The 13,736-nt window shown below is 33.9% G+C and overlaps 1 protein-coding gene across 1 annotated transcript; it reads left to right on the top strand.

The window, feature by feature from the left end:
* The first annotated feature begins 10,149 nt into the window (after positions 1-10,149).
* On the top strand, positions 10,150-12,185 carry LOC114387976 (xyloglucan 6-xylosyltransferase 2-like). Its single transcript, XM_028348283.1, has one exon. It carries the CDS (start codon positions 10,377-10,379, stop codon positions 11,733-11,735), a length of 1,359 nt encoding a protein of 452 aa, XP_028204084.1. The 5' UTR covers positions 10,150-10,376; the 3' UTR covers positions 11,736-12,185.
* The last annotated feature ends 1,551 nt before the right edge of the window (positions 12,186-13,736 follow it).

Genomic DNA, 13,736 nt, shown 5'->3' with positions numbered 1-13,736 from the left:
TCCTCTCCCAAGATACGACAACCCGTTGGTTCCGATCGTGTGCAGCGAAAGGATCCCCAAACCTTATGAACATCAATGTTCTTGCTCTCATAAAAATAAGTTTTATAGGAAAAGAAAGAGACAATTTTTGTTGGGAGAAAGATACGAGACGTCTCTGTATTCTTTTTAGAAAAGAGGAAAAAGATATATATAGGCATTTTGCAACAACAAAATATGATTATTGGAAATATGACCGTTGGAAAACCAACCTACAGTTGTCACAACAAACATAACAAACTAGTTGACTCGTTAAAACAAAATCTTAAGAAATTTTAAAATAAATATTTTATTTTATAAAATAGAATTAATATATATTTATAAATTTTAAATTAAAACACAAATATTTACCAACATTCCCCCACATAATTTAAAATTTTAAAATATATTTTCTAAAAGATATTTTGTATAAAAACATAAGAGAAAGAGCATCTGATATTGTATTTCGGTATAAGGAACCTTCCGGGTTTGAGCCTTATACCTAGTGTTTATGAACTTCCATCCGAGAAAAATGTAGTGACTTGATTGTCTTGAACTACATATTCTTTAACCAGACTTTAGTACACAACCCCTACAATATTGGTGTTTAATTAGGTTCTAAACAGTGGTAGCGTGTTACACGGCCTTGCGCTTGTATCTTGTTTCGTGAGTGTCACTTAGAGATTAGCCCATATCTCACAATGGTGGCCCCACCACCACACTCACTAGGTGAATCCTCAAAGAGTGGATTGTGACCCCCATCCCTACAATAATTTTCATCGGATTCATTAAGAGGTATTTTTTTTTAACCAAAAATACACATATATAAATACCTCAACCTTAATATTGCCACAATTTATAATACACCTCGTCATAGGAATAAGAAACGGAACAACTCCGCCAAATTTTATTTTGGTGTACTTTAATCAACAAACAATTTCGTTGTTACCCGTTGAACTTCATTCATGGGATCACCAATCAGACGTAGACGGGTGTCCATTGTTGTAACTAAATAATGGGCTTTAATCTCATTCCCCTCGATGACTCAAATACTTGTTGACATGTCAATCTTTTTGTAAGCGGATCCGCAATATTATTTTTTGACCTGACAAAGTCAAGAGAAATGACACCATGAGAAATCAAATTTCTAATAGACTTATGTCTCACTCTTAAGTGTCTTCTTTTTTCATTAAAATTTTTGCTAGTAACTTTAGATATAGCAACTTGACTATCACAATGCATGGGAATTGGAGGTATAGGCTTATTCAACAATGGTAGATCACATAACAAATTTTTAAGAAACTCAGCCTCACTAGTAGCAGTATCTAAAGCAATAATTTCTGCTTCCATAGTAGAACATGAAATAATAGTTTGTTTAGCAGATTTTCATGATGCTGCACCACCAGCTAAAGTAAAAACATAACCACTTGTTGATTTTGTTTCATCAGAATCAGAAATCCAATTTGCATCACTAAACCCCTCAATTACTGCAGGAAAACATGTATAATGAATGTCATAATTGATGGTTCCTTTTAAGTATCTAAAAACTCTTTCTAATGCAATCCAATGAGAATGATCAGGATTATTAGTATACCTTCCTAATCTACCAACTGCATATGCAATGTCAGGCCTAAAGAAGTTTGTCAAATGCAACAAAGAACCGATAATTTGAGAATATTTATGTGAAGAAATTCCTTTACCCAAATTTTTCTTTAGCTTGATGGATGAGTCATAAGGAATAGAAACAGGTTTCACATCAAAATAATTAAACTTCTTCAACAGCTTTTCAACATAGTGTGATTGGGTTAAAATCATGCCATCATTTTTCTTTATAAGCTTAATACCCAAAATCACATCTACAGGACCAAGGTCCTTCATATCAAAATTTCTAGACAAGAAAGACTTCACATCATTTATGAATTGCATATTACTATCAAATATCAATATGTCATCCACATACAAACATAAAATGGCACATCCATTATCATCAAATTGTTTCACATACACACATTTATCAGTATTATTGATTTGAAAACCATATGAAAGAACAACTTGATCAAATTTTCCGTGTCATTGCTTTGGAGCTTGTTTCAAACCATATAAAGATTTAACAAGTTTGCAAACTTTCTTTTCCTTCCCCTGTTCTTCAAAGCCTTCAGGTTGGCTCATATAAATTTCTTCTTCTAATTCACCATTTAAAAAGGCAGTTTTTACATCCATTTGATGAATTTCTAAATTAAAAACATAAGCAAGTGCAATTAAGACCTTAATGATAGTAACTTTAGAAACAGGAGAATATGTATCAAAGAAATCTACACCTTCTATTTGTTTACACCCAATCACAACAAGTCTTGCCTTAAATTTTTCTATAGATCCATCAGTTCTTAATTTCTTTCGAAAAACCCACTTACAACCTATACTTTTACAACCAGGGGGAAGATCAGTAAGAAACCAAGTTTTATTATTTTTAAGAGAACTCATTTCAACATTAATAGCTTCTTTCCAAAAAGGTGCATCAATAGACCTCATGGTCTCACCATAAGTTTTAGGATCATCTTCAAGCAAAAAAGAGCAAAATTCAGAACCAAAATCCTTAACTTTTTTTGATCTTTTACTCCTCCTAGGTTCAAACACAATGTCCTTATTAGTATTACTACAAGTAGACAAATTAGAACAAGAAGTATCACAAACAGATTTAGATAATTTATTTTTCAAAGGAAAAATATTTTCAAAGAAAGTCACATCTCTAGACTCCATAATAGTACCATTAGAAATTTCAGATACTTCTGAATTAATAACTAAGAATCTATAAGTAGTATTATGTAAAAAATATCCAACAAAATATAATTAATATTTTTTTTTCAATTTTCCTTTTCTTATTAATAGGGATATTAACCTTTACTAGACACCCCCACACTTTAAGATATTTCATATTTGCTTCTCTTTTTCTCCATAGCTCATAAAGATTTTTTTTGTTTGTTTATAAGGTACTCTTTTAAGAATACGACATGCAAAATATAAAGTTTCACCAAAGTGTTTATTTTATTATTTTTGTGTGTTATATTTTCACATGCTTATCTGTTATCAATGAGTTATAAATAAAGAGACAATCAGTCAACATGTAGCAGCAAAATACTTGCAGTAGTAATAATAACGTTAAACAATAAAAATTAAAAATCAAACAACAAATGTCCTGATTTTAAAGACTTGTGTTCACAGGATCATTTGACCAAATAAAAGATAGTTTTCTAATCATATAGGAATGAAATTAGAAGTATGCTTTTAGTTTTTCACATAAACTAATTCTAAAAGCATTTTATCTTCAAAACCATCATTAATAAAGAAAATATATTTTAAATTTCAAATTATAAGAAAATATTTTTCAACAATCTCTCACTAATGTAAAATTTAAGGAAATGAAATAATATAATAAAACATTTTTAATAAAGCATAATACATTGTGTCTTCATCCATTAATTTTCCAGACTTACTAAAAAGGGAGTCAATCATATTCATGACAGATATTTTAGTAAAATAAAATGCTACTGCAGAAAAGACTATGCAAGAAGAAAGTGATAACTAATTTTTCTCTCTAAGATTGTTAGAAAATAAAACAAAAATGAAGGAAAATAATATACGAAGAAGATGCACAGTCTTGAATTAAATAACAAAATAACAGTAGCAAAATAAATTTAATTGACAACGCATAAATAATGCATTATATCATACAATGAGCACAAGGAAAAATTAAATCAAGGGAAAGAATTAAATAGCCTAGGTTGAAGCGCGTAAACGCTATCCTTAGAGAGAAAACGCCCCCACTGCACGGGTAAGAAATTCTGATTGCGCTCCTCTCCCAAGATACGACAACCCGTTGGTTCCGACCGTGTGCAGCGAAAGGATCCCCAAACCTTATGAACACCAATGCTCTTGCTCTCATAAAAATAAGTTTTATAGGAAAAGAAAGAGACAATTTTTGTTGGGAGAAAGATACGAGACATTCTCTATATTCTTTTTAGAAAAGAGGAAAGAGATATATATAGGCATTTTGCAACAATAAAATATGACTGTTGGAAATATGACCGTTGGAAAATCAACCTACAGTTGTCACAACAAACATAACAAACTAGTTGACTCGTTAAAACAAAATCTTAAGAAAATCTAAAATAAATATTTTATTTCATAAAATAGAATTAATATATATTTATAAATTTTAAATTAAAACACAAATATTTACCAACATTTAGTGTAGGCGAATGAATAAGAAAAAATATAGGATGTTGCGCCAAAGGTAAAAGTTCAAAGCTGTAAAATAAAGGATTATAAACGAAAGCCATAAATCAAGATGGTAAAGAAAAGAATACAAAAGAAAGCAATAAAGGCTAAAAAGGTTAAAGGTAAACTGCATGATAAAATAGGCTTTTATTAGACTCATTGTGTTCTTAAAATTTGAAATACAAGATCGATTTATAGACTAAAAAATCAAATACATCTTAAAATTAATCGACGGTTTATAAAGTTGTGGTGAGTCCTCCTATCAGATCATGTCTTACAATTATTATTGATGATCTATAACCTCCAAAAACTCCTCACTAATCATTTTGAATTTCAAACTATTGCAAGAGGTGTTTCTTATTTTTAAGGAACCATGATCTTTTTCTTTTAAAGATTATGATGCATTACCCGTTGACATGTTCTCATGTCATAATCTTAACCAACTTATCCACATTTTCTCCATCAAAATATTTCCTTTTATTTTCATTACTAGTGTTAGACCCTAATTTCGTATAGGGACTATCATTACTGATGTTTTGATTCTCGCTAGCCGAATTGCATTGTTCGACACCAGTTAACGCACAAGACGAAAGATCGTTCAATGTATTGATCAAAAATGCAAAAATACCAAAAAAGGGGACCAAAAGAATCTTTTCATTGAGTTTCCTGGACCCTAGCTCGCCCAGGCTAGCCTCTGGCTCGCCTGGGCCCCCAAACTACTTCAGCCTAAAGGAACTAGCTCGCCTGGGCGAGCCAGTTACTTAAGGAGTAAGCCTTAGCTCGCCTGGGCGAGCTGCCATTGTCCCAAATACCTTTTTTTCTTCCTATAAATAGGCGTGAATGAGAGCTGAGGAAGGGGTTCCAACATTGAGGAGTGAAGGAAATTTAGAGAAATAAGAGAGAAGAAGAAGAAAGAATAGGAAACGAAGCTGAGGCGCTGCCAAATCGCGACTGTGATCAATCTCTACATCGTTCTTTGTTTGGTGTTCTTCGTGCTGCCATCGATTAGTTTTGTTTTTAAGATTTGAATGTGATCTGTGCACCCTTAGGGGTCCCCTTTGTTGTTTTGTGCATATTCATTTTCTCCTTCTATTATCAGTAATCTCTTTTCTTTTGTAAAGTTTAATCTTAATCAATCATTAGCGTCGTAAAGTTATCTTTTAAAAGGATTGAAAGTTAACAAATAGAATCAAGATAAAATCAACGCATAACTGAATTTCTTCCTGCCAAAGTCACTAGAGATTGTTTAAGGTCCAACGTCTTAGCGACTCTTTTTTTGTTCTTGTTAATTAAAAAGAATTTTTCAAAAGCATAAAAACAATTTGACACACAAATTTTCTCATTTTAAAGAACTACGTAGGTCTGAATTTCTCATCACACTTGGAGATACGTAGGAGCAAGGGCATCCCCTTGTCAACCCCAAAAAAATTAAAATAAAAAATATAAAAAGGGAAAAATAAATAACTTTTGAAGTCACGTTGCACACTTGATTTAAGGTTACCGTCTCTTATGACGAGCGCGTGAAATTATAATACCTTCCCTACGCGCAAACAACTTCTGAACCTTATTTTCAAAATTCGCAAACACCTTTTTCTTTTTGTTTTTTCTAACATTTTTTTCGAATAAATATTGATGACGACTTCCGCGTGTTATCCTTTTCAGAAGACGTGCCTTTTTCTTTTTGCCTTACCCTCCCGCGGAAGGATAAGTTGTGACAACCAGCAAGTAATTTATTTTATTATTAGGATTCATTAATTTAGTTATATTATGATTGCTTGCTCGACTACTCTGAATTGAATGTTATTTTTGTTAATGTTATGCTTCTATTTTTAAATAGCATGTAATTTAATACTAGTTGTATGACAAATTATTTTTCTTTATTTGATGCGCAGGAAAAGATACTTTTTGAATTTTATCCTTAAATTTTTCCTTGATTTCACTTATGATCCCTAAACAAAATATTGATTGGTCTTGGTCATCGTTTGCTCTGTTTTCGTTTTTTGGTCCCCGACATTAGTTTGCCCGTAAAGTGATGAGTTGTGGTTACATTTGGCAATTGGGTGTAAGACTCGTGCAAGGTGTGGACACATCAGCGTTGTTGTGTAATTGTATTTTATATTTTTAATTATTTTTGTTGTGTTTATAATTTGAGATTAATAAAAGTTAATTTAAAATTTGAATTTAACGTGGGGTTTAGGAAGGCCAAAACGAGCACCTTTTTGACTGGTGATCTTCGTTAGACCTTGAATTCCCAAAAGAGATAAGCCATTGGGAGTGTGCTATCTTCTCTTTGTCTGTCCGTTGAAACCTTACAAGGTCGTATTAGCAAACCCACAGGCACAAAACATGTCTGCACTTGGTTCCCTTACAGTGGCTTTTGGAGCAAAGATTCCTTAGATTCTTTCGTGTTGTTGAAGATGAATCTTTGAGTGGGTCGAGGTACATTTGTGTGCTTTTTTTGTTTATTCTATTGTATGTTGTCCATTGGTAGTCATCGTGGCATCCTTTATGTGTGGTCCCAATATTTTTATATTGTTGTGTCTGTGTATGCAATGAAGGCATGTGGGATTTGTTTGGTGTATGTATTGATAACATGTGAGGTTGGGTTGGTGTTGGCAGTGAAAGCTTGGGGGGTCAAAGTATTCTTTTAGGTTTAGGGTTTCAAAAAGGGCTTTTGGGTTAGAGGTTATGCTCTGTTGCGGAAATAAGGACACCATATTCGTGGCAATATTCAGTATTTTATTATTATTTTGATTAAAATTAAAACAAATTTTTATTTGGTTATTAATTGAATTCTAATTTAATTTTTTAAAAAATATGTTTAAGGTATCTCTTTCACAATTTCCATACATCATATGGGTTCTTTCAAAACAGAACCCCATGTGCATTACATCAAGGAAGATGAAAATGGTTATCATTATGCAGTAGTGGATGTGGATACTTGGTTATATTTCGAGGCAGTTGGTATGACGAAGGATGATTTAGGGTACAAAAATGGAAATTTCAAATTGTGGTGGAAAGAAAATGGGGTAGATTTTCAGGAAGGCTGGAAAGAGATATACAATGATATGGAGGCTCTGAATTTATCCAATTATGCAGCCAATATTGGGCTTGTGGTGCATATTTATGTCCAACACCTTCCCCCAACTCATGGTGGACAAGATGTTGTGTCAATTGTTGTTAACAGCATTGATGGTTTCATTCGAAGTGAACCTGATTTTGTGGCTAAACCAATTGAGAATGGTGGTTTTAAGGAAATCAAAAGTGGAAAAGGAAAAGAGTTTTATGAATGTTGATGATTTATTTGATGATGGGACCAGTGATGAAGACTTTGTTTCAAATTCAGAACATGCTAGTGAGGAAGAATCACTATGTGCCAGTGATGTAGAAAAGGAGGCTGAAGATAACAACCGTGTGTCATGGAGGATTCCAGTTTAATCAACCAAATGCTGATGACTTAGAAGAGGATTATTTCTCAGAGGAATTACTTGGTGGGACTGATTTAGAGGATGGGGATGGTAATGTTCCTGTGTACGAAAAGTTCAATAGGCCTACTATGAGTAAAGGCTTCAAGTGGAATATTGGGATGGAGTTTAGTTCATTACAATAGTTCAAAGAAGCAGTACCTCAAGTTGAGAGATTATTCTAAAGAGTTGATAAGGGCTTGCAAGAATAATACGTGTGAGATAATGGCAGACATACTAAATCCTACAGTTGAGCCTGGGTTTGGTAGATTTTATGTGTGATATGATGGGTGCAAAAAAGCCTTCCGACAAATTTGTAGACCCTTCATAGGGATTGATGGATGTCATTTGAAGAATCAATTTGGTGGGCAATTGTTAGTTGTTGTTACCAGAGATGCTAATGACCAAAACTTGCCACTCACTTTTGTTGTCGTGGAAAGCGAGACTAAGGACAAATGGACTTGGTTCTTGGCACTACCTTTTTAATATTCTTGACACATGGATATAGGGGATCCTTCTCAAAATAATTGGGTCTTTTTATCAGATCAACAAAAGTATGTTTTTTCAAATGTTATTTTGATATTTAATGTTGTACAATATTTGATTTGTTTAATGGTATTTAACATCTGTAATTATTTATGTTAGGGGCTGGATTATTGTGTCTTTTGTGACTCAACATGCATTATGAAGTTGGGATTCTCGAGCTTGTATGGTTTTACTACAAATATGAAGGCTGAGCTTTTAGCAATTCATCATAGTCTAAGTTAGCATTAGACAAAGGTTTCAAGAAGATAATATGCTAATCATATTCCTCGTTGAATCTTGATCTCATTAATAGGGATGCCTCGTTATTGCATCCATATAAAGCCATCATCAATAGCATAGGCAGATTCACGTTATCTGTTGTGCCGTAATTTCTCCCACCAGATTTTTTTATTTGTTAATATATACATATAAAATTGCCCCCATAAAAAACTACACATTGCTTTCATTGGATTTTTTTAACCCAAAGTCTAAATAAACATAAGACATTTAATATAAAAATTACATGCTCAAGCTCAATCCATCTAGTTCAATTCTCATTTACGGTAACACACAAAAATACCACACCCTGCATAGAGCACACCATTTTAAGTAAAATCCCAAAAATAATCAAATAATTATTTAAATAAAGATTATCTAAATATATCTTTAAGTAAATGAAAATATAGATTAAATTGTTTTAATATATTAAATTGTTATGTTTTTTGAAAATATATTAGTATAATAATATATTAGATGGGATAAAGATAAGAATAAGAGATAAAAAAAAGATTGGTTAAATAAATCTCAAAAGATATAATTTCAAATTATGTATCATACTTATATAAGGATAGACAATTCATTTTCTTAGAATCATACAAATAAATAGTTTCTCTTGACATTAGTTAGTTGCTCAAGGATCGAGAAAAATGAGAAAATTCTGTTGAGACAAAGATAATGAAGAATTCAAATTATTTGCTTCAAAAGGTGAGTAAAACATTTATCTTTTCAAAACTCTCATGATATAATTCTTTTAGGAATGTTTATTTTTACTGTGCTCTTGATATAAAACAAATTAGGATTAATTGAGTTTTAGTGATGGTTATTTTAACGAAGAATGTTATATTTCACATATTAAATTAGTATTGACAATAAAAAAATTACAAAATATTTTTAAAGTATGAAAATGCGTAATTGATAATTGTAATTTGTAAAAACTTAAATATTTTAAATTTCTTTTATTGTGATATTATATATATTTTATAATAGATTGTGATGTTTTTTTACTTTTATAAAAACATTAGAAAATATTTATTGTTCTCACTATTTTTTTTTTTTTCATAATTTCTTAATTCAGCACTGGTAATAGTATAAAGGAGCTCAAAGGGAGACAATGACAATTTACATTTACTCACACTCTCTAAGGGAAGGTAACAAATGTACATATTGATTAGTAAAACAAGATCTTCTTCAGCAAATGCTTGGTAAGATGGGATGCATGTCCAACTCAATTTAGTCTTATAATTTTGGCAGAAGGTCGCTTTCATTAGGCCTTAGTTGGTGTTTTTTGTAGTACTTTATAATTTTTGAATGATATAAAAAAAAAAACATGTTTTGAAAAAGGTAATGATGATAAATAAGTAAATAACCATGGGCTCCATGAAGAACCAAATCAAGCGAACTTGCAAATTGCAATGCATATGCATGTCCATTCTTAGCTGTCTACCATCAGAAACAGCTTACCACACGGAGGCGCTAGAAATACAATACATGTGACGCGCTAAGGCAACATTTAATGTCAAATTATTTAGCCAGTCGTGTCATCTAAACCTAAATTTTTTTATACAACTATTCTAACACTAATTTGACCTCTTTACAATCCAAGTCACCAAATTTGTATTTGTATTACACAACACTTGTCTTCCACCGACAAGGCCGTTTTTAAAGATATATTTTAGGATCTTAATAATCATTCCCCAAGACCCCAACAGTTACGCGTTTTCCTTCTTCTTCTTCTTCTTCACTCCCTCGCTCGAGTCGGCATCTGAGAAAGAGAAAAAAAACTCGCCAGATTCAACCGTGTCAACTCAGTTAACAACAATGCTGGAGCGGTGCCTGGGACCTCGGCGCGTCCGGCAGATGCAGCGCGGTTGCCGCCACAGCACGGTGACGTTCCTCTGCCTCTTCCTCACGTTGGTCGTCCTCCGCGGCACAATCGGCGCCGGCAAGTTCGGCACGCCGGAGCAGGACTTCAACGAGATCCGCCACCACCTCTCCGCCGCCCGCGCCCGGCGCGTCCTCGAAGAAACCAAACCCGAATCATCCTCCGAGTCCAATTCCAATTCCAACAACTACGCCACCTTCGATCTCTCCAAGATCCTCGTCGACGAGCCCCCCTCCGACGACGAAAAACCTAACCCTAACGCGCCCTACACCCTCGGCCCCAAAATCTCAAATTGGGACGAACAGCGCGCTTCATGGCTATCCAACAACCCGGATTACCCGAACTTCATCGGACCCAACAAACCCCGCGTCCTCCTCGTAACCGGTTCGTCCCCGAAACCGTGCGAAAACCCGGTCGGAGACCACTACCTCGTCAAATCGATCAAGAACAAGATTGACTACTGCAGGGTCCACGGGATTGAGATTTTCTACAACATGGCTCTTCTGGACGCTGAGATGGCAGGGTTTTGGGCCAAGCTTCCGTTGATTCGGAAGCTCTTGCTGTCTCACCCTGAAGTGGAGTTTCTCTGGTGGATGGACAGTGATGCAATGTTCACCGACATGGCCTTTGAGGTTCCCTGGGAGAGGTATAAAGATTCGAACTTTGTGATGCACGGGTGGAATGAGATGGTGTATGATGAGAAGAACTGGATTGGGTTGAACACTGGGAGTTTTCTGTTGAGAAATTGTCAGTGGTCTTTGGATATTCTTGATGCTTGGGCTCCAATGGGGCCTAAGGGGAAGATAAGAGATGAAGCTGGGAAAGTGCTCACTAGGGAGCTTAAGAATAGGCCTGTTTTTGAAGCTGATGATCAATCTGCAATGGTTTATTTGTTGGCAACTGGGAAGGAGAAATGGGGTGACAAGGTTTACCTTGAGAATCACTACTACTTGCATGGTTATTGGGGGATTTTGGTGGATCGTTATGAGGAGATGATTGAGAATTATCACCCGGGGCTTGGGGATCATAGGTGGCCTCTGGTGACCCATTTTGTAGGGTGCAAACCTTGTGGGAAGTTTGGGGATTACCCTGTGGAGAGGTGCTTGAAGCAGATGGATAGGGCCTATAACTTTGGTGATAACCAGATTTTGCAGATGTATGGGTTCACTCATAAGTCCCTTGCTAGCCGCAAGGTGAAGAGGGTGAGGAATGATACTAGCAACCCTCTTGAGGTTAAGGATGAGCTTGGATTGCTTCACCCTGCTTTCAAAGCTATCAAGCTCCCTTCGTCTTGATAAGATCGAGGAGGTTTTAGATTACGGAAAATTACGGACAAATGCGGCTGATGCAGCTGCAACTATGGTGGTGTTGTGGTTGTGGTGACTCCAGAAACCTTGATGTTGCAGCCAAAATTGCGGTCAGCTTCGTTTTTTTAAAACCTTGGTGATGTCGGTGTGGGCTACTTTTCCTAATTCACACTACTACTGCTACTTGATATTCATTCATATGCTGCCACTATTCTACTATCATTGCTTTGCAGTTGCGTAAGACGATGATGATGATAGTGTTAAAAATTGTAATCTTTAATTTATTTTGCTTTTTTAAGTTATAGTGATTTTTTTGAAAAGAACAAATGCTCTTCTTCTCTACTGTGCCTTTTCTAACCCTGGACTCTGTTGGTTCATTTTGTGGATAAATTGATTGATAAGGAATTGTATAAGTTCCTTTCTATATTTTTGGATGAATTTGTTGTCCTTGCTTTATCTTAGTTCGTGTTTGTTAAAGGGTCGAGGAAAGAATCTCTTGTTAGTAACGGTTTCTTCGGCTTCTGAACTATGGAATCTGTTTGATGGTTTGGACCGTCTTGTCAGTGAGATTTTTCCCACAAACTTGGTTAGTTAGAACGACAAGTTAGATAGATAGAGCTTTCAAGTGTTACGGAGATGGAAAAGGTAGTTGTTAAAGACAATCATTTCGATTCACCCTCTAATAGTCTAAAGATTTTGTAGTTCTAACATTACAGATATTGACAGGTTAACTTGCAGAGTTATGTGTGAAAAAGATTTGTTTTGGAGAAAGCTTTCAAAGGAGGCAATGAATCCAATATGTATTTCTCACTTTTTCATCATATCTTAAAAAGCATACACTATTGGCTCTTGTATAACTCTATCAGGTAGTTCTGTTTTCATTTTTGGGGTTCACAGAGAGGATTTCTCTGCATGTATAGTGGAAAACATCGAGCAATATAACATGCCTATTTTCATTTCAAAGTTTAAGCTCAAGAACAATTGGACGGTCTGAATAAACAATAGATCATTGCTTTACCTTGGCCAGGAACTATTTTGGGCTTAGTAATCAGGAAAAGAGCTCAATTTGCTTCATGTATTTGGTGCGAGGTTTTTTTTTTTCCTAAAAAAAAGTATTACTCATTTTATGATACTATTATTATAGATAGCATTTTCCCTAAAAAAACAATAACATTTAAAAGATGATAAGATTTGTTAGAATTTAAAATAAAGTAGGATTTATTTTGAATTTGAAGATAATAACATAATAATATTAACATTATAGTAGCTCAAGTTAATATAGGGACCGATATTCATATGTTTGTGGCTTGCAAAATCATATGTTTATGGCTTGCAAAATGATGATGCACACTCTCGGTTCTTGAGAGGGAAGATGAAGGGAACAATTTTAGTTCAACAGATGTAATTGGAAGATAACTAATGTGAATTGTATAGGTTATTTCTAAGTTTAAGAGCGCAAGGCTTCAAATGTTAAAAATATATCACGTATCTGTAATGTTTATGATTATATAAAATATTTATTGATAGTGTGGATATGTAGTCAAAGGGCACATAGTTAATAGGTTGTAGTTAATGTAAACTTCTTATATTTAGATTAATAGTGCAATGTTAATTTATATTTGGTAAAAACAATTTCTTGGGTTAAAGAAGTTCTGCATGAATTATTGGGTTATTTGTGATAGTGTAAATTTCATTAATGAGTAAATAAAATTTTATGTAATCGATTATTAAATGCGGTGTCTTGGCAACAAGGATAATTGACAACTATAACATATATTTACTGAACCAATTCACATTTGTATGCCAAACTTTACTAAAATGTTATCTAAGTACATGTTGCATGAGCAATCACATAAAAAAATGTGCATATTAAGTTATTAACTAACCAACCTAAGTACAAATAATCTTCTAAAAAAAAGTACAAATACTCAAAAAGTGACACCAAATATAGATGATGTGCATTTACATCATAAATTCATAACATTCTTA

Source organism: Glycine soja, chromosome 15 (assembly GCF_004193775.1).
Source record: "Glycine soja cultivar W05 chromosome 15, ASM419377v2, whole genome shotgun sequence".
NCBI classification, from domain to species: Eukaryota; Viridiplantae; Streptophyta; class Magnoliopsida; order Fabales; family Fabaceae; genus Glycine; species Glycine soja.
The sequence above is the reverse complement of the archived record's forward strand: the minus strand, read 5'-3'. Positions and strand labels throughout refer to the sequence as shown.